The sequence below is a fragment of the Cyclopterus lumpus genome, chromosome 15 (genome assembly GCF_009769545.1).
Source record: "Cyclopterus lumpus isolate fCycLum1 chromosome 15, fCycLum1.pri, whole genome shotgun sequence".
Classification (NCBI taxonomy): domain Eukaryota; kingdom Metazoa; phylum Chordata; class Actinopteri; order Perciformes; family Cyclopteridae; genus Cyclopterus; species Cyclopterus lumpus.
In genome coordinates this window covers 10,394,774-10,420,970 of record NC_046980.1, presented here as the reverse complement: position 1 = coordinate 10,420,970, position 26,197 = coordinate 10,394,774, and the positions used below count along the sequence as shown (strand labels likewise).

At 39.1% G+C, this 26,197-nt stretch overlaps 2 protein-coding genes across 2 annotated transcripts; one reads left to right on the top strand and one right to left on the bottom strand.

The window, feature by feature from the left end:
- Positions 1-605: 605 nt before the first annotated feature.
- prokr1b (prokineticin receptor 1b) lies at positions 606-6,706 on the top strand. The gene is made up of 3 exons (XM_034552177.1): positions 606-731; positions 1,603-2,249; positions 4,871-6,706. Exons 2-3 carry the CDS (start codon positions 1,798-1,800, stop codon positions 5,574-5,576), a joined length of 1,158 nt encoding a protein of 385 aa, XP_034408068.1. The 5' UTR covers positions 606-731; positions 1,603-1,797; the 3' UTR covers positions 5,577-6,706.
- A 13,335-nt stretch (positions 6,707-20,041) lies between these two features.
- plek (pleckstrin) lies at positions 20,042-24,773 on the bottom strand. The gene is made up of 9 exons (XM_034552431.1): positions 24,641-24,773; positions 22,681-22,836; positions 22,268-22,449; positions 21,857-21,948; positions 21,537-21,721; positions 21,330-21,434; positions 20,702-20,785; positions 20,530-20,599; positions 20,042-20,387 (listed from the first exon to the last, which is right to left on the bottom strand). Exons 1-9 carry the CDS (start codon positions 24,680-24,682, stop codon positions 20,248-20,250), a joined length of 1,056 nt encoding a protein of 351 aa, XP_034408322.1. The 5' UTR covers positions 24,683-24,773; the 3' UTR covers positions 20,042-20,247.
- Between the last annotated feature and the right edge of the window lie 1,424 nt (positions 24,774-26,197).

Below are 26,197 nucleotides of genomic sequence, written 5' to 3'. Positions count from 1 at the left end.
CCTAATCCTGGGGCCATATACACATTATTTCTCCCCAATGGAAAGGGCCTGCAGTTGGACTAGCATCCACCAGGTGGCCATGTGGACGCTAGTTGCTCCATATCTCCTGGAAGTGGAGTAACTGTATGCTGATTCCCGATATAAACTTAAAAGCTGATGATACAGCAGGGGTTGCGGTACAGATAGTTTTCACACGAATCAGTTATTGCTGTTGTAAACCTGTTTTCTAAGCTTAATTTGTGCAAGAGGTGTTGTTCTTTTTTATTTATTTTTTAAATCTCTCCCTCCTTCATCCATCACTCTTGTAAGGTTAGCAGCATTTAAATATCATGCACATCTCATGTGTCCTACCCGGTACTAATGCACGTATACATTTAGCTGGTGATCTTTGAACTGTTTTCAGATCCACCTGTGTGCGCGCGCACACACACGCACCTGCCTCTCTCGCACCTCCCGAAAGCAAGACGGTGTGCTTCCTGTCGTCGTTTTCACACAGACGTAACTTTGCACGTCCCTCCTCTCTCCTTGGATGTGCGTGGGCGCTGATGGAGAGCGACCCTCTGTCTGCTCCAATTATACAGCACTTGGGCTCGCTTTCACACAGACACACACACACACACACACACACACACACACACACACACACACACACCTGACAGCAAAGCAATCACACTCTTTTCAACAATTGTCCCGGGAGAAGTCGCGCGACCTTCTTCCTACAACGTTGGCTGGTAAGTGTCTTTTAACATGTTTTAATTAACTGAGTTGTATCCCCTGGAAACTCATTATAGATGCATTGCTCTTACTATAAATAAAGAGATAGAGTCTCTCTCTCATTTAAGTCTACATTTGAGTGTTTCTTTCTTTTACTCTATTGATTTAAATGCACAGTGATCTCCCTCCAGGATGGGATGATCTCTATAACAGCTTAATGCTCCCTCATTGGGACCCTATGTTGCGTCGAGACACGTTTTCTTTCATAAACTACCCCAGAGCCTTAATTCAAAGTACATGTTCCTTCTAGCTCTGGACATATTGATGTATTTGATGCTATTTGTGCATGCCCTTGCATTCAAAATATACCATTACGATCTCCATATGTAATTACCTATCGTATTAAGTACTGCCTTATTTGGGATCATGGGTCAGAGCTTTTGAGATCATAATCATCTCTCTGTCTACCTCTCGTATATAGGAGTGTGCATTTAATTGCCCTGTTCCACTGTCTCAACACAAATCTGGTATAATCTAGTCAAATGTTTTTTTTCTTCCAATTCGTTTTGAATTATGTTTGCTTTGCCTCATATGCTTTCAGGGGGATTTAGGTGACCACTTCTTGCAAACCTAATCAAGCCCCGTCATCATGCTGAGCCTAGTCTGATGTTAGCTTTCTGTAAAGTGACATGGTACTAATAAATTACATAGAGGTCTTTGCTAGACCTCACCAACTTAAATTTTTCATCCAAAAATATAGAAATGTCCCACGTGCCAGCATGATGACGCTTGAAGCACTGAGATCATGTTATTTGTTTTGATCATATCTTGTCTCCGTGGATCCTCACCCTGCATTATTAATACTGAGATAGGAACTCTCCTTTCCAGGTGAAGATGTGCTGCTATTTCCAAAGAAAAAGCCTGTTCAAATGTTCATCGACATACAAACAACTTATGTAATAGTTAAGCTGGTTTCAAGGAATCATTGACCAAAAAGTATCATCAATTTGCATATAATTTGTTGACTCAAATTGCGGTCAAATACAAGTCTTTCTAAACCAAAATAAGAGCGTGTGCTAAGACATGGCGGACTCCAACATCAGCTATACAGAGGTGCTGGAGAGTCTCCCAGCAGGCAAGTTGGATCATTACATGGACAGCTATGATTTGGACTATGGTATACCTCCTGATGAGATCCCAGACACGACGCAGGGTCAGGCCTTCTTCGTGGCCACCATTGTTATCGGCGTGGTGCTTGTCTGCATCATGCTTGTCTGTGGGTTTGGAAACTTCATATTCATTGCCACACTGACGCGCTACAAAAAGCTCCGCAACCTCACCAACCTGCTCATCGCCAACCTGGCCATCTCAGACTTTATTGTGGCGGTGGTGTGCTGCCCGTTCCTGGTGGACTACTACGTGGTGAAACAGCTTTCCTGGGGTCACGGATTAGTGTTGTGCGCCTCTGTCAACTATCTCCGGACGGTGTCACTCTATGTGTCCACAAACGCATTGCTTGCCATTGCAGTTGACAGGTGAGTGGGTTATTTCTTTCATATTTCTTTGGGTTATTGGTTCAATTAAGAAAGCCAATGCTTCAACCGTCCAGCATAGTCTATAGAGGTTTCAATCAATAAAGCTTTCATGTTTTCATCCTGCAATATTCTTTTCAGAACAACATTTCATGAGACTTTTTTTCACAGAAGACATCCAACATGAGGCTGTATACAAAGCAGAGGTGTAAAATGATCAAATTAATTATGGCTGGACTTCATTTAGCTGCTTCAATGTCTGGGTCCTGGTATTGTGCACGCTGGCTCTCTGTACTGTCACAGTCGTGGGCGACTGTGGGTCAGTGGTTAGTAGGTCCGTCTTTCAATCAGGGGGTTGGTGGTTCAATCCCTGCCCTAGTCGATGTGTCCTTGAGCAAGACACTTCACCCTGCATTGTTCCCTGTAGCTGTTCTACAGTGTATGAATGCAAGTCGCTTTGGATAAAAGCGTCAGCTAAATGACATGTAATGTCACAGCTTAATGGTCATGTCCATGCAACAAAACCCTTGTTTATGAGATCAGCAACACCTGCGTTTTCCCTTGTCCAACAAGTAAAGAAAATAGGCCAATATTCACAGAAATTGACAAGGCCTTAAGTGCCGTTCACAAATTGCATCTAAAAATGCTTGGAAAACGGCAATCATGACGCTTTCATATTTTTGTATCCAAAGGGGCTTTAGGAGTTGCGCTACAATTGTGCCTGATGCTACTAAGCTACCAAAACATGCTGCAATGACAATGTTGATGAAGTCAGCAGTAAGCTTCACTGATTAAACTACTCAGATAAAGATAAATGGATTTCCAGCACCGCAAATTTCTCAAAGTAGCTTTATCCTTTGATTTGTCATCTTTAATTTGACTGACCTTTCAATCGGATGGTCGGCATGGGTATACAAGGTCAAATAGTCTGTGGAAACTGCAAGCAGATGGTAAAGCTCTTGGTAGTCCTGCAATTATACATTTAGTGTTGAATGATACTTAAAAAACAATATAAAAAGATATCTGCCAGCTGTAATTTGCAGCGTTCTAAAAGTTTTATCTCGGGGGCACAGCCATCACGCCCTGAAACCATAAGACCATGATTGCTTCGAAAGAGGCAGAGATCATTAGCACTATATGAACATAGCGCTTATCTCTCTGATTGATTGAAGTGACTGGTTAATTGCCTGCACATGTGCCTTGGATATTAAACACCCTAAATGTGAGATTATGTATGATGAAAGTCGTTAGCATCCATTCAGAAATCCTTAAAAGAGTTATTTAATGAATATTCAATAAAATATAACGCAAGTTCATGAACTGAATTTTGTATATTCTTTATTAAATCAGACACTGATGGCACAGCGCTGTGTATTACATCTTTTTTTCATCCAAAAATGATTTGCGCTGGTTAGGGGGTACATCACTGAAAAAAGGTTGAGAACCACTGACATCCAGATTTCTTCCTCCAGCGTTGCCACTGCAGTGCTCTTCCTAGTGCGACATAAATGTAACATCACTACACTGCCATGTAGTGCACACAACTTCCACAGATTCACCAATAAAGAGTTTGTTTAACATTTAACATTGTTTAACCTGTAGGCTGAAGAACGAGTGCTGAATGTTCCTAAGTGTTCATTATGATGTATTGTTCAGTCAATAATCCACCTGACTTTGTGTGAGCTTACTTGCGTTAACTACAAACAGCAGCTTACTGAGCACAGAAACCCACAGGACTTTTTTTCAAGCTAGTGGTTGTTAATTTACTTCTTTGAAGGTAGTTCTCTTTATTTGAATGTGGCACAGAGGCTGCATATTTACAATTTTAGGTTTATTCTAAAGTCGTGTAAAAGGATATGCTGCAACAGACGTATTAATGAATAAGACAGGAGTGAAAATAAATATTAAAAAAACAGTTATTGCTTTGTCAACACATTAACTAGATACAGCATGTCAATTAAACAGCGTTTGCAGTCACTGATAGGTGTTTTATTGAACTTCACCCTCAAAAAGATGTTTCCCAAAATTAACAAATTATTTGAGTTGTTTGAACGTCAGATTTTGTATTCCCAAACTGAATGTTGAAATGTTGAAGTGTCAGTATGAAATGTTTTTTAAATATTCTAGATATCTTGCACATCATTTTATGAAAATGTGATTTGTTTGACTGTATGAATTATATATGATACAAGGGTATCCACATTGAAAAGGTTGACCCATCAATATTAATACTGGGTATTCTTTGCCTTTAGAAACAAGATGTGATTTAACATACATTAATGTTTTCAAAAATAGGTGTAAACAATGCAAAAAAACGTTGCAAAACAATGCAAAGACAAACAATGCTTTACATATATATGTATACAGATTGTAAAGCCCTAGGCAAATTTGTAATTTTTGATTTTGGGCTATACATTGAATATAGATAAAGAGAGGAAAATATAAGTAGAAGAAAGCCTCAGGACCTTTTATATTACACTTCTATTAATATGAGAAATCCAGTTCACTGAATAATGGAGTGCCGCATATTGAAGTCAGACTGCTCAAAAGGGCAGTTTGATTGCATTGTACTATTTGGTTATTTCCTGCCTCTTCAATGCAACAATATGTCTTTGTTCTTCCAGGTACATGGCTATAGTCCATCCTCTGAGGCCTCGCATGAAGTACCAAACCGCCTACTGCCTGATTACAGGAGTCTGGATTGTCCCCATTCTGATATCAATTCCCTCTGCCTACTTTGCCTCTGAGACCATGTACCCTCATGGCGGCACCAACCCAATCACACACAAAGTCTTCTGTGCCCAGATCTGGCCTGTTGACCACCAGGTCTACTACCGGTCATACTTCCTTTTCATCTTTGCTGTTGAGTTTGTTGGGCCTGTCATCGTCATGGCACTGTGTTACACCCGAATTTCCCGCGAGCTCTGGTTCAAGAATGTTCCCGGTTTCCAGACGGAGCAGATTAGGAAGCGGTTGCGTTGTCGCCGCAAGACGGTGATGGTCCTGATCGGGATCTTGACGGCGTACATCCTGTGCTGGGCACCGTACTACGGCTTCACCATCCTACGAGATTTCCATCCGACGCTCATCTCCCGCCAGAAGAACTCACTGGTGGCCTTCTACATCATCGAATGCATTGCCATGAGCAACAGCATGATCAATACCTTCTGTTTTGTCAGCGTCAAGAACAACACGGTGAAGTACCTGAAGAAGATTGTACTGATGCGCTGGAGGTCAACGTATGCCCCCAGTAAGACTGTGGATGAGATGGATATTAGGACCTCCTCCATGCCTGTAACAGAGGAGATTGAATGCATTCACTTGAGCTGAAGAGAAGAAAGTCTTTAACATAGCAGTCATTTGGTTGTGGGCTGTTGATATAAAGAAACTACATGGTTGACAGTGATGCTTTTAACATGGACTATTTCTCTTGTATTCAGATCACATTTTAGAACGGTCAAACCCAGACAGTAGAGTACACTGATTAATGAGTCAACATGGCACAAACTTGGTTACCCAGCAGAACATTTGAGGTATTATGGGAATGCGATTGTTGTGCCCACTGTGACTATACTGTGTTATTTGTAAATGTTGTAGCATGTGTATAGTACATATTACATGTAAGACTTGTAAAACAGCTACTACTGCCCTTACCAACATGTTGTCATCCCAAATGTCACATACTGATGCTTTGTCAGACTAATTGGTGCAAATTTCTATCGCACGGGGTGACAGCGCACAGTCGCAGGAAACAAACAAACGACGAAAAACATTATGGTTGGGTATAAAATAAGGATATAACATAAATACATAAGATATGTCACAAATATTACAAATGTAACTTAATAATAACTCAACACTGATCTCAAACACCATGTTTGTTTGACTAACCCACCCCTACCAGACTTTACACTTTGTCTAAAAAGGTGGCCGATGGGTTGACGTGGTCTTTACTTGAAAGCCTGAAGCGTTGATACAAACGCTGAAGGGTGCCTCGTGCGTCGGTATCAGATGCCGAGGTGCGTGACTAAGGAAAGGGAATGGGAAAGGGAATGACAACTGTCTGATGTAAGATGATACATAAGTACCTGGGGTTAATCTTTAAAATGATGTACAGTATGTGTTTCTATTTGTTTTGATTAAATGGTCAAATAACTTGTGTTACAACAAAAAAAAAGCATTTCATTGACCAGTGCTTTTGTATTTCAAGTTTTGTTTGTTTTTATTTTTCCTTTAAAAAATATATATGTATTCAGGATTTCTCATTTTGGGGAATGTGAAACATTGGGAAGAATAAGTGGTAAAACAATAAATACGTAATACAATATGTTTTTCGAATGTCTTGAAAAGAAAATGTATTTTCTTCAATGTTATTAATTGATACACTGTATGCTTTCTTTGTAGATGAATTGACTTTATGTGTATTTACTGTAATAAACAATGAAACAACTGAAATTAAAGCAGCTTTTTTTTATTGAGCTATACTTTTATTTGCATTTTCCATTATGAAAGTTGCCTGTAAAATTCATGGACTCAGGTTTTGGTGTCATTCTCTCATATCAAGATGCAAAGGTTTCTTTATAGATTGGATACGTGCACAGACAGTCGACTATCTTTTTCATTTAAAATCTGAAACCAACCTGAACAGCTCATGAATTTTACATAACAGTATGCGTCTGCTGCTGAATTACAGTCGCAAAGTCATGCCCGTTTATTTTTGTTATGGGACACTTTGGGAATATCTTATGAGAGTCCAAATACATTAAACATGCACACAAGTTTATATGTAAATGTGTTAAAGTATCACAATCTTAATTAGAGTTTTATTATTTTTGAATAATTACTGGCAACTGAAAACATGACCATATTTCGATTTTTCTTCTGACAATAAATTATATGTCAAAATCCTGACTCATCCAAGTGGAGGAGATTCACAAGAACTTTAGAGGGAACTTTTCTTCATGTCAAGAGACAGTAAGTAGTATATATACATACATATATATATATATATATACATATATATATATATATATATATATATATATCTAAGGGACCAGAGGCAGTTCACCACCAATGAGACCAAAAGGGGGTTTGAAAGAGGAGTGAAGAGGGAGGTGCAGATACTACTTATCAGCATGTTTCAGGGTGGTGTTACAGGTAGTGGGGTGGAGTATCAACTACAAGTATTTGTTACCCTCTGTATTTTGATGAAGATTTGAATAAGTGTAAAAGTGGAAGATACCTCATGTAGAGCAACTGAGGAGGGATCCCTCTCCCAGAACAGAGTAGATATACTCTGTGTTATAGCCACACATAGTACAATGACATTGAGGACCTCCTGCAACCTTAATCTCTAAAGCCAAATGATGTGTTCACACATAGATTATGTAGGCAACAGGAACATATTTTGGCATCAGAGGTGTTCTGGTTTCCGTCTGTAGTCGCAGTCGTATTGACCAATCACGTTTGAGCTTTGGTTAAATGCAGGTAAAGAGTCCGTCTGGAGGGCAAAAGAGGTTGAACGTGCACCTGTTGTCACCTAACGCTGATTTGTTTTTTTTATTGGTTGAGAATCAGGGTGTAAACTGTCTACCTTCACACGGCATCCCTCAACTCCACTCTCTTCTTAAGAGGCGAAGCTCAAGCAAATCATTCTCACAGCCGGGACAGAAGAACACACTCACAGAGGGAGGTCGAGCCGAGGAGACACGTGCAGAGGAAGACAAGAGGACAGGCTGAAGGAGAGGAAGGATGAGGAGGAGAAACAAGAGAGGGGGAGAATAAAGAGAGAGAGAGATAGAGGAGCCAAGCTGTGCGTGTGCGACATAACCAAAAAGAGGGCTAGAGAGATGACAATTGACATATACTTATGTCCCGCCAAGTATTGGTTTTGTTCTTGGCACTCCCCTTCCCACGCTGTGAACAAAGTGGACCATATGTGTAGACGTATTGGTTTTAAGATACAAAACAATGAGATACATTGAAAATAAATGATTTATTATTATTGTCAGGCTTGTTAAAATGCAGTTATATGAGCATCAAGCTGTGGCTTAGTAGCCTATTTACACTATTGACAATACTGTAGTTGTAAACAACACAATCATGTTTTGTATTATAGTGTTTATGAATTATACACAGCAATTTCATTTGAACAGTCGTTTTCAAATAATTTGAAACGGCTGGGAACAAGTCATTAAATTTGGGAAATAGTGAAGCTGTCTGTTCCTTTGTACTCATTTAAGGAATATACACGTCAATTGGATGCTCTGCATTAGAAATAAAGAAAAATCTATATAATTGTTATAATAATCATCTGCTTCTAGTGATACATTTGACCTGGGCATAAAGGCTCACTATAAAAAGTTTGCACTGTATCACTGTTATTTTTCTTTTAGCATGTTTTCTTATTGAATGTAAAATAGTAGCTCTCAAATGTCTTTACAAATGTAGTGGAGTACTGAGAAGCTACAATATGTCCCTATGTAAAGCACTAAAGTAAATGTAGTATGTATTACTCGAAGCAGCAACATATAGCAAGAAGTTGAAAATGTACTTTAATGACTTTGCACCTCTTGCTTTTGTGGATGGTGAAGAGTGCATCATTATACATCCATAAATGCGTATAACAGCTCTAAATAAATTCACACAGCAGTGGGCTACAAAGGTCATTCACATGATTCGTACACCTTTTAACAAGCTGCTAACCATTTAGCGTAAAGTAGGAAGAGCGGCTGACATTTTTTATGATCAACCTCAGTCCACAGTGTAGCGTCAGTTTTATTGCTTTGCATTTATCTTAGCCATGCTTCCTCTAATTGGGCCAATATGTTTTTGTTTGGAATGTCAACCGTTTTTTTAAAGATTGTCACGTCTTATGCAAATCTTCTTTGGGGCTGTTGTCTAAAGCTTGGAAATGTTGTCCTTATCATGGTCCTTGTCATTGTCTATTAGTCTCTGTGCTCTGAACCATGGGGGTGAAGTGTCAGTAAGTGCAGGTGTGGGGTTTTCTACCTTTATTTCCCGAACAAGCAACATTTTTCAAACACATATTTTGCTGTCAACAGGCAGCTCGGCTTCTCATTGTTTGGCTCCAATGGGCTGTTTCTCAGCGAGTGTTTACACATCACCATTTCTCCTCCAGGTTGTATTGTGCATATGCTCACAAGCCATGTACACTTCACAGACATTTCAAATGGCATTGAACACTTTTGCAAATGTATATGTTGTCTTGTTAGTGTCAACATGTAATATCCTGTACATTCCTCTTATCTGAAAAAAAAGGAGGCTGGAGTATGAGCAAGTCTTATGGACAAAACTCATATACACATTTAAAGAACAGACTGTCCCATCCAATAAAATACATATTTTGTGACAGCTCAATGCAAACAAAAGGTTGTTTCCATAAAATGGGGATGATTGACCATGACCTTTTTTATTAAGATTTTTTTGGGATTTAATATATCAATATAAAACAAACAGTGTATTATTATAATAATTTATTATGGTCGAAATAAAACTCAGAAAGCAAGATCCTCAATTGAGACTACCAATGGATGAATGCAACACCTCATTAGTGAGAATTTAAAAAAAGCCTTACTCTCAGCACTTTTTTTGATATTTTTGTAATATTTATTTGTAACTGGCTCAATTAAACTAAAGAAGAGTTACAAATACAGGCTGGATATTGTTGGAACATTATTTAAATAAGTCAACACTTGTGCCGTGATGAATCTTGGACGTATTTTTCTCCCCGTGGCACCATATTATGCTGCAGGCAAAAATCAATTTGCAGATGGATGGGCTCCTGCCATGAAGAAGCACATGGGACTGGCAATGATATCAGGATAGACGTTTTATCCACTGAATAATGTATGCATAAACTCACAGGATTTCCTCCATTCGTTATTCTTTTCATCAGTGTAAACAGCAGGAATCTGATCTGACGATATCCTTTTGGTTGTTTCGTGACCCAAATAAAACTGTTCCTTTTTTTCTGTCCACATCACAACCATAAACATTGTATGCATGTGAACTGACCAATGAGAAGGTAAATCTCCCTTTGCAATCAGTTACTCCTTTTCTTTGTCCAGACACTGGATTAAATAATTATTTATAAATTTAAGCTATTGTCACTCCATATAATTAAGACATGTATCATTTTCAGCATGTTGAGGAGAGCCTAATGAATGTTTAAATGTATAGATAGTAGCAAACATTTTGTGAAGTTAATATCTCACTTTATGTAAATGAGTCATCAGACCCAGCAGGATGACTCTGTCCAGCCACATTTGACATTAACAAGAAGTTGCGTCTTTCTTCTCCTTGCTAAATGTGCCTGGCTCATAAGGACTTCATATGAATCCATTTATCAAAACACAGAGACAATTATATTCCTTAAATGGGAATTAAAAATTGGAAAACACACTGCAACTATTGGCACCCGTGTTATCCATTTGCAGGGCCATCGACCAGCCGACTCACATCGACTTGCCGGATCCGTCTCATTTTGATTCAGATGGTGATGTGCTTATACAAAAACTGAGAAAGCAGGTCTTTCTCAGTTATACAAACTGAGAAAGCAGGTCTAAAATGTCTCGAAGGTCTTCAGCATCATCATCAGATTACATTTTATACTACACAAACTGTTTTGGTGTTCAAATCACTACCAATAACATGTAGTCTTGCGCCTTTCGGGGAATTGAATAAAAGTCCTCTCCATCCCAAAGTCCCGGGCTGTATTTTAGTCCCAGTTTGCCCCCTGTCAATTTAGAGGAATACACCTACATACAGAGCACAATGATATCAATTACTGTGATAATCCACTTCTATGCCCTTTATCTGTGTGTTCAGTATGTTCAAAACAGACAGTCAAGTGTTGCACCATTGCCTAATCATAGCTCTTAAGTAGCATATTTTGTTTTACGCCAACCTATTGAGGAAAACATGATGGTGAGGACACTAACCTAGGGGGGGAAAAAGACAAATGTCCCACCAAGCGACGTGCTATGTAATTATGTATCCATTATGCAGACTTCATAATGTGTATCACAGCTCAGTGAAACTCATCTAAATGTTAAATACACAATCTTAGTCTTAATAGATGATTAAATAAAGAGAAAAAAAGAGATTCACCAAAAAATTGACAGAAGCATCCATATGTGTGCATATATTCCTGCACCAGTGCCATAGAAAGTGTAGACAAGAAACGCTCAGTGTGGCCCTAGATTTGCTCATCGCTCCTCCATTTGACAAATAAACAGAGGCAGAATTACCTCTTTAGATCAACAGGTGTAACAGTCTTGCCAGGAGCCAGCATGTTAATATCTTTTGGACATCTTATCCAGGGCTGTTAAGACCACCATGTCTCTTAGATTGCAGTTTAATGCAATGTCCGTGCACTTCCCTTAGTTACATTGCCTACAGCTTTACAGGCGAGAGACATCCAGTGACAGAAAATCATTGCTGGTCATGAATAATGATTCACTTGAGGACAATTTGATCAATACTGTTCCTTTAACAGCTTAAATGAAGCACTGTTCATTTGTCTCCTGAGATGATGTGTTTTCTTTTTTTTTTAAAGAACAAGCCTCTTGTATTTTATTCACAATTGTCTAAAATCTAATTTAAACATAAATGCATTCACAAACCACAACTAATAAAGATGAATATTCATTCTAATTGACCCTTCAATATGTCCTGCCCCATCAAACTCAAAGGGGAAACCCTTTACTAAAAAAGTCCAGTATGTAAAACCCTGTGGAGCTGACATCAGCAAAGTATGTTTGCACTCCCTTAACTAGCATTAGCACTTCTACATGCAAGCTATATGGCGCTTTTACTTTTTGATGATTGTAACTGTAATAAAGACCTGCACAGCTTTACAGGATCCGTTTCTGGTACATTTCTGAAGAATTAGTTGGACCCAAAAGCAGGCTCAGGCACACAGTCAAAAGATTGAGGGAATGTTTTGCATACTAGGGGGAGAAGGGGGAGGACTGACGATGGGTTTGGGGAACGGCGTAGAGCGGTGGACGCTGGCAGAATAGCTGGAGCAGATGGGATGGCAGGCAGGTGTGGTTGATGAAAGCAGGACGGCAGAGAACCAGTTCCTGGAATGGAGAGAAACACAATTACTCAGGATTAACACAAAACAAGACAACAACAACAACAACAACAACATCAAAAAAACACTGGAGAAACTATAGTGACCAACCCAGCATTCGGGCCAAGCGCACATACTGCCAGCACATTCAACACACTAGCAATGAGTGACTGGAGAACTGGGGTGGATATACAGAGCCTTATGAGTGATGAGATGCAGGTGTGCTCAATCAGCTAGCAACCAGGAGCTGGAGAGAGGGGGGAAGGTACCACGCCCACCAGCACACACACACACACACACACACGCACACACACACACACACACACACAAAACATGGAACAGACAGGAAGAAGGAAAGACATAGGGAAAACAGGGAGAAAGAAAAAACAGAGACACGGATGTTACCGTGACAATTTCATTGCCTTCCGTCTTGATTGCCAGGTGATGTGGTGGTTCGCTTGTACCTTGTGATCTGTAGGCTTTAGATGCATATTATAGACCGTTCCGTCTGCTTCTCTCTACGCTTTTTCATTTTTCCAAAGATTACAGAGGGAGTGCAGTTAGTGACAGTGTGGGCTCCATGGTAGCTCTGAGACCAATCATGAAATTCACATGTCCCCTAAAGCCCAGCTATCGAACTTACAGAAACAGTATGACCTGCTCTGCATGGTTGTAGATACCTTGAAGGTAATACTTTTGACTAAACTGATGTAAAACCATTGCAATTAAAAACAAATGAACCATAATGAACCATTGGGTAACTTTGAACATGGCTCTATTTAGCAATCGATATGCAATCTGTCTTGTTAAAAAAGCTTCAGTTAAGTGGCTCTGTGGCTGTGACAATAAAACCCTTAAGCCACGTAGAAAATCTGATAAAGGTACAGGACATAATTAAATAGGACGCCTGTGTGTCATTCTAATCTTTAAGACAGCATCACATTGGACGCAGCGTCCCCACCAGGCATGACATCAAACAGGGAGCCTGTTGTGTCATTAGTTGTTAGTGTGGCTCAACCCTCTCGTCACTGGACTGGTGAAGTGATGACACGCTGTCAAGCTCCAGACTTTACCTACACTGAACATCAGAGAGTAAGAGGAGGAGGAGGACACGTAAACAACAATGGCCATGTGTACAAGCTAACAAAAACCTTCCATCAATAACAAACTCACCGGCTCTAGTACCAGCGGGCTTGAGACTTTTGGCAATCATACCTTTCAGTTGCTTTTGGTGTGGATCAGTATGCTCATTGTCAAACATAAAGGCTCTGTGATGATACAGGAGAGGGATTTCTCAGAACAACAGACCAAATTTATGGCATTCATTAAATAAAAGTCGTTTTGCTCTTGTCCCTAGAAAGGACGAGCCATTTTACTTTGCTGTTGACAGTGATATTCTACTAGTCCTATTAATATAAATCTTAACTTTTTTTTGACCTACACTATACTTTGACTTAAACAATTAGTTTGAGACATATTGGACTATTAAATGAAAACTAGTAGTAGTGTGCTTCTGAAATATGTCATTATTACTCTCTTGTTCCTTTTCAAAACGTGTTTATTTACGCTGCATCGCACTGTTCGTTTGTTGTGACCTGGACTCAAATCCAATGAGCCTCTGCGGTGTCACGGTGAGGAGAGTAAGATAATTAAGGGTTCTGGTTTGCTGCCTTTACAAATAGCTTCTCCTCCACCCCAGGGATGATAAGAAAATAAGGAAAAAAGTCCTTTTTTAGTCTATATTCAGAATCAAATATTCTATATGGATGAGAGACACAATCAATTACACTACACAGTGTAATTTTTCATTGAATAAAGACACAAAGGGATGATTTCATCCTGTGTGGAAAGGACATGCTCCAGAATAAAATACCTCCAAGATGACCTACATAATGACAAATTAGGAGTCATTTCAATCATCCTTGACCTTTTGTCTATCTCCTTGTTTGTTGTGCACTGAAACATGACCGCTCAATGTGGATTACCGCAGAGGGATAACGACTCAGAAAAAAAGGGTCTTGGCAAGCAATTTCTTGCAATAATGATCATCCTCACTCAGCTGAGAAAGTAGCATTCAAGGTCTTTTTTTTTTTAGAAGCTTAACTACGTTTTAGTTACCTAAAGTAAACTGGCAGAACATGAAACACATTTCTTCTTCATATCAATTATGTTGAAAGAAACTGACAAACAGGTTATTTTGTTTACTTTTTGGTCTTTTGGGGAAAAAGAAGCTTTTCTAACCTTTCTAAGATACAGCATCTTGTTTCAAAAAAGATTATAGAGTGCTGTCGGAGAGATTCGGACATTTTGATCAAAAGCCTAAACTTGTAGATGCATCTAAAATACTCAAATAGTATTGGTGATGGTATGACTGTTATGACCCTCCTCAAACTCGGAGACACATTGTAGGAACCTTAAACAAAGGAACCCCGTCAGTGTCGTCAGTAGTGTGTGTGGCGCATGAGTGGAAAATATCGTATTGGCATCTGCCTCTGGTTATTTCAAGGCAGAGTCAAGAGAGTGGACACCAAATGATCAATATTTAGAACATGACATGGAATATCATGCATTTATCTGTGTAATGAAACAAGGGAGTGAATTGTGTGAGAGTATCATCAACCATGCAGTGAGTGTTGATGAAGCTGTCATGCTTCTTACACTAACCAATTAATGGATCCAGCTTTCAGGAAATTCAGTAATCCATCATGAGCAATTATTCTGTTATTATTCTGTTGCAGACAGCTGTTGCTGCATAAAAAGGTTATCATTTTAGAGAAAATAGTTTCTGCAATCATGCTGGCCTGGGATGCCTAATCCCTATAATAGTCTTACCCAGTCCATTGATTTTGATGAGTTGTCCCTGTCAATTGTACTTATCACCAACATTCAATAAATGCACATATGTGCATCAGACCTTTAGAGTGGGCTTATCTTGTTTCCTTTTTAAGAACTGCTCTTGATGCTCCCTCCTCGCATCTCCCTCTGATTTTGCGGTGGAAGTCTGTAACCGCCCTGCCTTGTCTCTCCCTGTTATTATCAAAAGGAAAAAAATGGAGCTCACAATGCCGAACCCCACAGCTAGGTCACACCATTCTGTGGCTCTACGCGGATTCAGGACACTTTTAACCAGAGACTATGAAGATTAAATGTAATTCACATCCTTTTCCTACTCATCAAACCATTCAGTGGCCCCTCTGCAGCAGGGTCAGACCTATGTCCAATAAAAGACCCTTTGCACGTCCTTTTGTCGAGTAGATTTAATTAAAATCAGTTGTTTTTGTGTATGTACATGATCATTTGTGTTACTTAATAAATCCTAAAGTGCCTGAAATGTATCTTTGCATGAGGAATAAAAACACATCATCTTAATGTGTTGAGTGAAGAGTCAGACATCAGCACCTTTGATGCTAGAACAAACGTTTGGACATACAGTTGATTTGCACATGTACATAAAGGGAGTCTTATGTTTTAAATTATTACATAAAGGAAGTTATGATAATTAATAGGGAATATTAATAGAGAATATTCTGGAGGAATGTATTGTAAAGCATAAGATGATCACTGTTTATTACTGTAACTGTATGTATTGATAACTGTATGATGCATGAGGATGAATGGTAGTTTATTGTTTATGTTGCATAAAATTGGAAGCGGGGTGGGAACCCGTGACGTTACTTTATTCTGAAGGCAAGATAAGAGGTTTTATTCTGAAGGGGAACTTCTCTGTCTTGACCGGAAGTGTGGCTTTTGACCCCGTCACCTTTGGAGATGGCCTTACGCCAACTAAAGTGATGCTTTGTTTGACCCAGTGAACAGTTGAGATTAAAGGCGTGACTGACTACTTAATATAAGGGGTTTGTACTGGGGGTTGCGTTTTCTTTTTACTTTTCTTTCAGCTTGAACGAACTAGACAGCGCCTAATTCAAACAGAGGAGATTTTGGTGAAGGTGTCTTAGTCTGTGGACGTTCTGTTCAGCCGGCCCCCCACAACTGTGAACGTATTATTGTCTAGTAACTTTTGGCATTAAATCATGTTAATTTCAAACCATTGAATCCTGAATTTCCTTGAGTCCGAGACGTCCAGTGGCGAGAATCTTTTCACAGTACTAATTTTAAATGCTGTTCATCAATGACAGCTACAATCTGCAGACATAGTCTGTTGACCAGTTTATGTAAGATATGGCTTTTAGTCTGTGGAGCTTTGAAGAACTCTGGGCAGAAACCGAACTGCAATCTGACAGCAGGCCAGCGATCTAATCTCAAAAGCCATGTTTTGTGAGAGCAGACACATATAAAAGACTCTTCTAAGGGAGTCTCCCGTCAAAGATGAGATAAGCTTTGTCCCGCGCTGGTCAAAAAAGCACTCTCAAAATAACAATTTAGCCAAAATGTAGAGGCTGCCTGACGTTACTGACACCATATCCATGTGAGATAAACTTGAACAAGTTGTTCGACAGGGTTCCATCCCCACGAGGCTTCTCAGAGTGTGTAAATGTACACTGAACAATAGAAAAGTGGTCCGCTTCCTCCAATTTAGTTTGATGGAAGTTGGAAAACATAACAAATTGCGCAGCGCCACTATCTTCCAGTACGTCGTTTAATGGATGAACTGTTTTGAAAGAGATGACCTTTGATTCTGTGACCACTTACTGGGTGTTTCCAGAGTAATGTTCTAATTGACATATCTTATTCCTGCTTCTGTTGACAAACAACTACACACAATACATAGGTGTGAAGCAAAGCTCATGATAGATCAATGCTGCAAGAATACAAATGGTAATAGACAATAGAAAAATAGAAAGTAGGCAATTTGGCCAGCTTGGACAAACATTTTTGAAAGGCTAATATTTCCCACTTTGCAACATCACATTTTACATGTGTTCTCCTCATATGTTGAGTGCTGGACAATGTCTGGAGTGCCAAAAGAGTCCACATAAACCTGGACTTTTGTTTCTGTCTGTCGATTTACAATATTTTCCCAATTTCTAGATCCGGCTCCTCCTCCCTCTGTCCTCTCTCCGTATCACACTTTGTTTCCTAGCAGACTTTAAAAATGCATTAAATCCACTTGTATGAGCATTAGCCTGCTTACGCATACGTGGTACATATTGGTGTATTTGGTACATATTTACTTTATTATAAGACATATTCAACTGTATTGTAGTTTCATTGAGTTTTTGTCAACTTAAATTGCTAAAAGTGCCACATCAGTGACCAGGTTAAACATTGCAATGAACAGCACTGCATTCTTCTTTAAATAAACAAGATACAGTTACATTGTTTCAGAAATCATTCCTCACTTTTTATTTAATTAGTTATAATATCTGTTGTAGAACATTGGTGCCTGTACGTTAGAACACAAACTCCCTGTCTCCTACTCCTTGGGATGCTTTTTCTTTCAGCTCCAGGATGAAAGAGCGACCGTTTCTTTGATCTGCCACCATCACCACTGCCGGTGGACGTCTTGATGACGTCTCACTTGAATTATTAGTTTGTTATCTTTCAAGTTTGTTGGGAGCCGCATCCCTTTCTATTTGATCAGAAAGGAAGGGTTTGAACATGGATTATGTTGCATTTAGTTTTTGTGTTTCTGATATTTTTCTCTTTTTCTCTTTACTGGATGTCATTAAGCACTGCAGCATGCTACTGGTCAAGTGGTCATGTAATTTAACTGTGCTCAGCGCCAATATTGCAACAGTGTGCACGAACATGCATGCACAAGCTTTTACATGTTCACGCTGTTTCAGATTGATTTGTGTGAGCATATGACCCTTTAATTGATTATGTCAATGCCCTCTGATTGCCACTCAGGGTATAATAGAATGTACTACATTCTGATTGATGTTAACATAATTATACATAGCTACAATTTTACTTAAGCTTTATTGAATTGTCATTTCTCCATCTTTCACATATATATTATAGATGAGTGTATATGTGTGTGTGTGTGTGTGTGCTTGTCATGTTTTGCAAGACGAATTTACCATTAATCATTGAAATCATTTGCAATGAGTCACAGGAAGGTTAGGTTGATATATAGTGCCCTCCTGTGTTAAAAATAGTAAATCACACACACTCACATGCTGGCAGCCACAATGATGTATGTTTTTTGAATAACAATGCGCATCATTTCTAAACAAATATAATTTCATTGTCACATTGATCTTCTTTTGGGTCTTCTTATGAATACTAATATAACTGAAGACAGAAATGTAAGCGGGATGCTTGCACAGTCGAAACATAATAAATGAGAGTGTCAAGATGACATAACAGCAATGAATGAAAAGGCACCAGCTGAAGCCAGAGCTTATGATGTATCATCTCATTTAAATTAGGAACATTTTGTCACCTTTTACCAATAAGCTATTGAACTGACGCTTTTATCCTTTAAATGTGTGGAATCACTTTTGGCAACATTGTCGTTTTTCTGTGCTGATTCTCAAGGGCTTATCCTGATATTATAAATATGACTAATTCCACAGAAGAACTGTGAACAACTAGAATAATAAAATATTATTAAAGTTGAAGGAGGGGATTGATCTGTAAATTGTGATAATTTAGGAGATAATTCCACCATTTAGCATTGTTTTTCCTTCCAACTGTCTAGCCTGGGGGGGGGGGGCGCATGAGTGCATGTGTTTCTTTGTTGCCCTGTCGGACTTATTTTTGACATCCTCAGATCTCAGATCTAGTACAATAATATTTCTACATAATTGATGGTCAAAGAGGCCGAAGTTGTAATAAATGGAACGTTATTCTTTAAATACTTTCACAATACATAGCCAGAAATTTGTGTAATGTTTTTTATGTAGTCATACTGCAGCTGAAGCCTGTCATTTTTGCCGCTGATAAATTCTCCCACAGATGCAGCAAACACAAAGTGACACTGAAGTGCGAAGGCGGGATATGATTCAGACTTAGTTCACACTCTGGAACCGAGTGGGTTTGTACGCTAGCTGAAACTATCTCAAACTTTTGAACAACAAGGAGGAAACCACATCGGGGAGAATGTTAAGCCTTTCAACCACTAACACAGGGCTCCTGTTTCCGTGTAACCATTCTTTCCTGTCTCAGCAGATATTATATTCAAACGGCGTGTTTAAGCTTCTGACTTGCAGCCTCCCCCTAAAATAGCTACCTTAGTGTATTCTATGAAATATATAGTAACATTAGCCTGCTTAGCAATCAAACCACAGCATGCAGCCTATTATATAGCATCAATTGACAGATGCAAGGGTTATGCAGTTGTGTGTGTTTTTAGATACGACAATGAGTTGTCTTTTTATGGACTTGAAAATATATAACACTAGCCCTCATAAGGTATTAAGGAGTAATAACTAGCTTGAGTATGACTGGGTAGTATCGGCTACAACTAGGAAACTACACAGCTAGTAGCTATTGACAACAACTATGAAGTTTCCTTTCTGTAATAGTACTGTAATGGGTAATATATTTTGAGATAATAATGGGACAAAACATAATTACACCACAATTACTATTATTTAACAAAAAATAGTAGTAAGTAGTAAGGACCAATATAAATAAATTACTCCTTATTTTATTTTTTAATTTGTTTCCTACGGTGTAAAGTAAAATGCTTGTGAGTTAAAGACATTGCCACACATAGTAATACTGTGACATCATTTGCATATCCGAACATGTAATTAGGCATATGCGATAAAAAAACAAAACATTTAACCGCTTTAACCTTTATTTATTTTTATACGTGCACAAAAACATCATAACATACATTTGATAGTGTACAGAGGAGTGCACCTTACTGTGCCGGTTACTCTAATGACACAGCACCAATTCAGCTGACACATTGAGACACTGAGACATTTCAAACGTGGCATTTTACAATCAATAGGTTTAACCGTCTCTGCCTCACTGCTCCTGTTATTTTCCACTTTTCGACACTGCCTGTATTGCATTGATCCACTCCTTCCTTTCTTCCGCTGTAGCAGCTTGGAGGAAGTAATGAGTCTCATCTGAGGTGATGATCTCAAAGAGGTTGCCGTCAATGTCGTACTTTTTGGCTGACACCCCGGAAAAGATGAGTAAAAGGAGTTAAAAGGGATGAGTCGATGAGAAACTACTGACAGTAAACAGCCATTACATGTCTTGGTCACAGTGGGGAAGCAACAGGGGATGTGTTTTCATGTGAAAGTGGGCACTCACCATCGGGCACATACTCCACAGCTGTAACTACAGACCCACGGAGATGGATCGAGCCCAGAGGATCGTCACCCTGACGCAAAGCAAAGAGGCAAAATAAAGCCACAAAGGAGGAGAATGTCATTCATATTCTTTGTTCTTTCTTATTTCAGCTTGTACGAGTTAGTATATCTACCTTTGTCGGATCATAGTAATGCATAAAAGCAGGGTCGTCTCTCAGAACAAACTTTCGCACCTTCCAGTTTTTTCTCTTATGCCCCTGTGATGAAATAAAACAACATGCTTTATCTGATTCTTTTTCAACATTACTAAACAGAAAAACGTGGCAATGTGCAACAAGGAGACTTCCTCTTCCAGTGAATGTGACAAATGGGCTGCCTAATCGTAATAACAAATTATTTTCCCGCTTTCTACAGAAGGTTATTTTCATCTGCACGTGTGCGTGAATGTGAGAGCTCATTTAAAAGGTGTGATCTTTTACATTACATTTAGCTGACACTTTTTTCCAAAGCGACTTACAACCATGTTACATTATCCACCGTAGACACAGCTACAGGGAACAACTCAGGGTTAAGTGTCTTGCTCAAGGACACATCGACTAGGGCGGGGATTGAACTGCCAACCCCCTGATTTGAAAGACAGACCTACTAACCACTGACCCACAGTCGCCCCACATTTTTGTAGCTGTGCAACACAGAACCTGCCTTCTTATCAATATATCTTTCTTGTATTTAATGCAGAGTAAATTAGAATCGTGAATGCATGCCGCGTAACAAAATCAACTGTGATGCTTTTTGATTCACCTGTTTCAGTAAACAGCCCTGTTTTAAGATGTTTCCTCTGAATTCTTCCTTCAGAAGCACATCTTCATCACTGGAGTAGCCTTCGCAGAAGAACCCACTGTCTGCCTGCCACAACGCACATCATACAGACAAAGATATCACGTTTAGTCGCCCCCAAACTTACCAATCAAATATGTCAAATGTCCAATGGGAACTTTACAAACGTACAAAGTAATAAAGAGCAATTGTCTCATCTAAGAAGGCGGTGTGCTCTCCACTCTCTGCTCCCTCCTTTGACAGGTCTCCCGCAGGCTGGAGAAAGCCCTCATTCAGGAGCCCTGTTGCTAACATGAGGGCCTCAGGCCTGTTTCTAGCTTTCTCCTTTGAAATCAGCCACTCTACAGCCGTTGCACCTGGGGAAAAATCAGAAAGGAGCAACAATGGCAAAGCCATTGTAAAGTAAAATATATATAGAATATTATATATATATATATAGTATTTCCACACCTGTTAAAAGAAGAAAAAAAAGAAAACCAAGACAACAGTACCAGTGAAGCAGTGGTTGAAGACTCGGTTCTCCTGCTCCAGTTTTAACTCTTTTACTCCATCGTCTTGGTCTTTCATCAGTGTGTACAGTTCTCTGAGAAAACACAATGTAGATATTGTCAACATGTCTTTTCATTACTATATCTGTCACTAAGCACATCCAATTATCTGTTCACTAAAGACAATCCTGCCTTTTTCTCCACATTTTCTCCACAGTGCAGACTTGCGAGACTGATCGGTGGTGAACAATGATGATGTTAGAGTACGTGCGTAATGAGGACGGCTTCAACAGCTCAACAGGTGCAACGAAACGTAGGTCAACCAAGAGGGCCGGGCCTTTGATAAAAGGTAAATTCTCAGAATAAAATGTGTCTTTTCAAATGACCACCGAGAAGATTTTACAGAACACGTACGTCAGGTTGATTTTGTCAGGCAGGCGAATGGAGCGTCTTGTGGACTTCCTGGCAAACCTTTTCCCCCCCTCGAGGCAGGTAATCGCTCTCTTGATGTCCTTGACCCAAAACTCTCTCTCCTCCACATGTGAGGCCTGGAAGAAGTGATCCTGCTTCCTGTCTGTGGTAATCTTGAAAACCAGCTAAACGAAGAAGCATTATTAGTCGCTGTTGTATTGATTGTCTGTAATAATATGAGGATAATCAAAAAATCAATACAGCTTCTATTTTGAGGAAGAAAAAAAAAAAAAAGACAAAATAGCTAATTACATCTTCAAATTGATTGTCGTTCTTGAACTCTGTTACAAATCCTATTTGCTAAGTTTTACATCTCTAATCCTTCAAGTCTAGTTTAGTACTTTATATTTTCTTACTGTCCTCTTGCTGAAATCCTGGCAAGGACTGGTGAACGTGGCTCCTTTTAGAGGGATCATTCCTTTGGGAGAACGGTCTGTTTTCTTTTTATAGAACTCCACCCCATCTTCTGACAGCACTGTCCACAATGCCTTCCAGGAGTTCAGCACCGTGCCCTGAGGATCAATAAGACAGTTGACAACAGGCAGCCTCGAGTGTATCGAAGGACGTAGTTATTACCGAAAGCATCAAAATATTTATTCTTATTTCAACAGCTCTTTTTTAAGTCTAAGGTGCCTGTCAGTTTGATATCGCCGGAAGAGTGAACAGTTTGTTCGGAGAATTTTTATTCATGTATTTATTTTGACCGGAATTTCCGTTTTGTAAAATATCCTTTTTTTTTTGGTGTTTGGTTTCACACGGTAAGTTTGGTAACATGAAGTGAGTGAAAGATGAAAAATGAAAGTATGAAGGAACACGTACAAATGCAGAAATGAATCTACAGTTGGGAGTTCTCTTTAATATTTAAGGAGAAAATGTATTTCCGGCTTTGGCAACCCTTCTTTTGGGTTTTAGTTTAGTGGGTTTCATGTGACATCTCTTGAGCTCGCGGTATCCTCTGCTCCCCTCACTCTCTGTTTGACCTTTTTCAGGAATGCATGAGAATTTACCATTTTTAAAGTTACATAACTTATATTCGTAACAAAGTCTTCGCAAATATGTCGCTGTGAAACATATCCTCAACCTTCTTATTAATGCCCACTGTGTGTATCTTGATACTGCAGCATTCATACGGTACTTTCTTTCATGTAGCACTGTGTATGGTTTTAATACTAACACTCTGTTTATGAAAAACACAGATTTATAAAGCCATGTGTATGTCATTAAATTGTGGACGCATGCATAAACCTAATTTCCAGTCCCACAGGTATCAACACTAATCGGGACTTTTCTTACAGTTCACAAATCTCAGTAAACCACCAAAACCCACGATTATGTATTACGTCTCTCAAACATGTTCGACCACCTGACCCAGTCTGTGGCAAACAGCCCCAAGTAGCTTTATTCAATTAGAAAAACCATAAAACAACCATAAAAAGGTAACTAATATGATGTTTGAAGTGTCTCACAATACAGGACAAAATAAAAAGAACTTCCAGGATAATAAAGTTACATAACACCAAATGTAAATTGAATAAAATTAACAAATGCACTGAACAACCTAAATAATGCAATAAAATAGTGTTTATAAATGTTCCTTTCATTATCATGTTAGTGCTGTAGAAGACCCGGCTCAACCTAGAAAGAAAACTGAAAGTGTGAAGCTAACACATTCTCAATATATTTTTCTTTTTGTGAATTAATTCTTTGTTTTATGAGGGAAATGGCTTATGTAATAACACATTGTTTATATATATGTGGCTGGCATTGTTATTGAAGGCAAGGAATTAATTTGGTCGTTTGTTTGTGGATTTCAAATTATTAGCAGTTCATGATTGCAAAGACAGTTTATTTCATGTCATTGCATTCTTAGGTTTTCACTCCACGTTTACTTTTTGTCACGATTAATAAATGGTCAAACACAACCTATAAAACACATGACACGTTTACTCTCTGGGTTGTGGACAGAAGAAGGAACTTGAGTTGTTGTTGAAACTGTAGCACAGAAGTGTGTGTACTCTCGGTGCTGGTTTGACTCAGAACAACATTCCTCTTCACAACGCTGGTTGTCCAGACATTTCTTTTATGTTTATTTATTCACGTCTGCTTCTGGGCTAACCATAAATTGACATTTACTGAGACAGTGTTCTTCGCCACTGCAGCCATCTCCTCTCGGTGCAAAAACTCAAAAGTGGTACTTGTCGAACCTCGTATAAATCTCCTACACTCTGCTATAGATGTTGTGTATATATATATATATGTTAGACCTGTGATGAACATGTTCCAAAAGTGAATAGCGTTTTATGTAATTATTCATACCTTTTTCACCAAGTATCCCTCTCTGATCTGTTGTGGCTGCATGATCTTTACTTGCAACTTTTGTCAGTGACTGACAAAAACGTTTCTCACTCAATCCACCTACTCTCTGTGTCTCTCTCTCTCTCTCTCTCTCTCTCTCTCTCTCTCTCTCTCTCTCTCTCTCTCTCTCTCTCTCTCTCACACACACACACACACACACACACAAGCAGGAAGTTGTGCTCTTGGGTGTGGGACAACGACATGTGGTCAACCAGCTTCCTCTTCTGTGTGGTATATTTTTAGTTACATCAACTGTGCTCGGCTGATTTCTATAACATTCATAGTAAAATATATAAAGACGTAGTTTGATAGTTCTGATACAAATAACAAAGGTACAAATGATCTTGGACTCACTGCTGCGAACCTCATCTCTTTATAAATTCAAACAGAGGAGAGTGGATGATCGTACAGTAAATGTGCCCCACATCGAGCCACCCTCAAAGTAAATATTCTTTTCTGCTGTGCTTATAATTGAGCTTTACTGAACTTTTAGTTTTTATGAAATTATATCTCTAACTTCCTCTTCCTTGTTATTATTCAATCTGCTTCAGTAATAAATCCCTTGCCCGTACTCTCAACCCCATATGATCTGTTTGTGTTTTCAGTTTTTCTCCTATAGTTTACTGTGGTTGCCTTCATATGTTTGTCCTGTAGTTTTACATGTTGTCTGATGGCTTTATACGTCTTACTTTTCTATTGAATGACAAACCTGAAGTATTTTTGAATGGCACCAGAAATAAACTTGTGTCACCCTTAAAAGTATTGCACTTTTGTATTTCCGATAAACCTGCTGACCAGCTGTGTGCATCCTAACTCTAAATTTAGCTTGAGTATGAATAACTCTGAGTGCATGACTTTACTGGGCTCGTCACAGCAGCTGACCTGAGTCAGACTACAGTGGGCCTATTTCTGGAAAAACTAAGATTCCTCTTTTCCTGAATGCTGTGGCAAAATAAAAAAGACATGCTGAAGAACAACTAAGGGAAAACAGCTTTCAAAAAGTATATGTAAAAGTAGAGCAATGGGAACATAAGACGCTGTCTATTTATTCATCATAAAGATGGAGAGGATTTCTGAATTGCACAGTTGTAGTCCCAAATCTTAAAAAACGAGCAGACGTGCTGTTCTCTTAAATTTCCGTTGCAACAGATGTCACTCACTCGTTATCTGAACCGGTCACAGCATGTTGCTTCACAAATTGTCGTCATTTCACTGCAAGAAAGGAAGTCTTTGTATCCGCTTCAGTGAAAAAATAGCAGCCAAATATGGCACAATTGTGGAGACATTGACCTTTACTGACTTTCTGTTCGGCCCAATTGTGACTCTGAAAGATACAGTTTGTGATAAAGCAATTCACATGGATGGCACGTACTAATAATGAAACAGCAGTAACAACAGGTTATTCTTGTCATGTTGTTGCTGTTCCTCTAGAGGGTGTCAGAAACATATGAACATAAGATGAACGCAATCAGGGAGAGACATGTTGTACTGCACGGAAGGCTAACCCTAAAAAGAGGA

Excerpts from the sequence above, each read along its gene's own strand:
- plek (XM_034552431.1), bottom strand. The coding sequence starts at position 24,682 with ATGCAGCCACAACAGATCAGAGAGGGATACTTGGTGAAAAAG. Across the intron at positions 21,435-21,536 it reads CAATTGCTCTTTATTACTTT|GCAGACAGTGGGTTCTTCTG; the intron begins GTACGTTTGTAA and ends GCGTTGTGGCAG. Across the intron at positions 20,786-21,329 it reads AGGGCTGTTTACTGAAACAG|GGGCATAAGAGAAAAAACTG; the intron begins GTGAATCAAAAA and ends ATTTCATCACAG.
- prokr1b (XM_034552177.1), top strand. The coding sequence starts at position 1,798 with ATGGCGGACTCCAACATCAGCTATACAGAGGTGCTGGAGAGTCTCCCA. Across the intron at positions 2,250-4,870 it reads CTTGCCATTGCAGTTGACAG|GTACATGGCTATAGTCCATC; the intron begins GTGAGTGGGTTA and ends TTGTTCTTCCAG.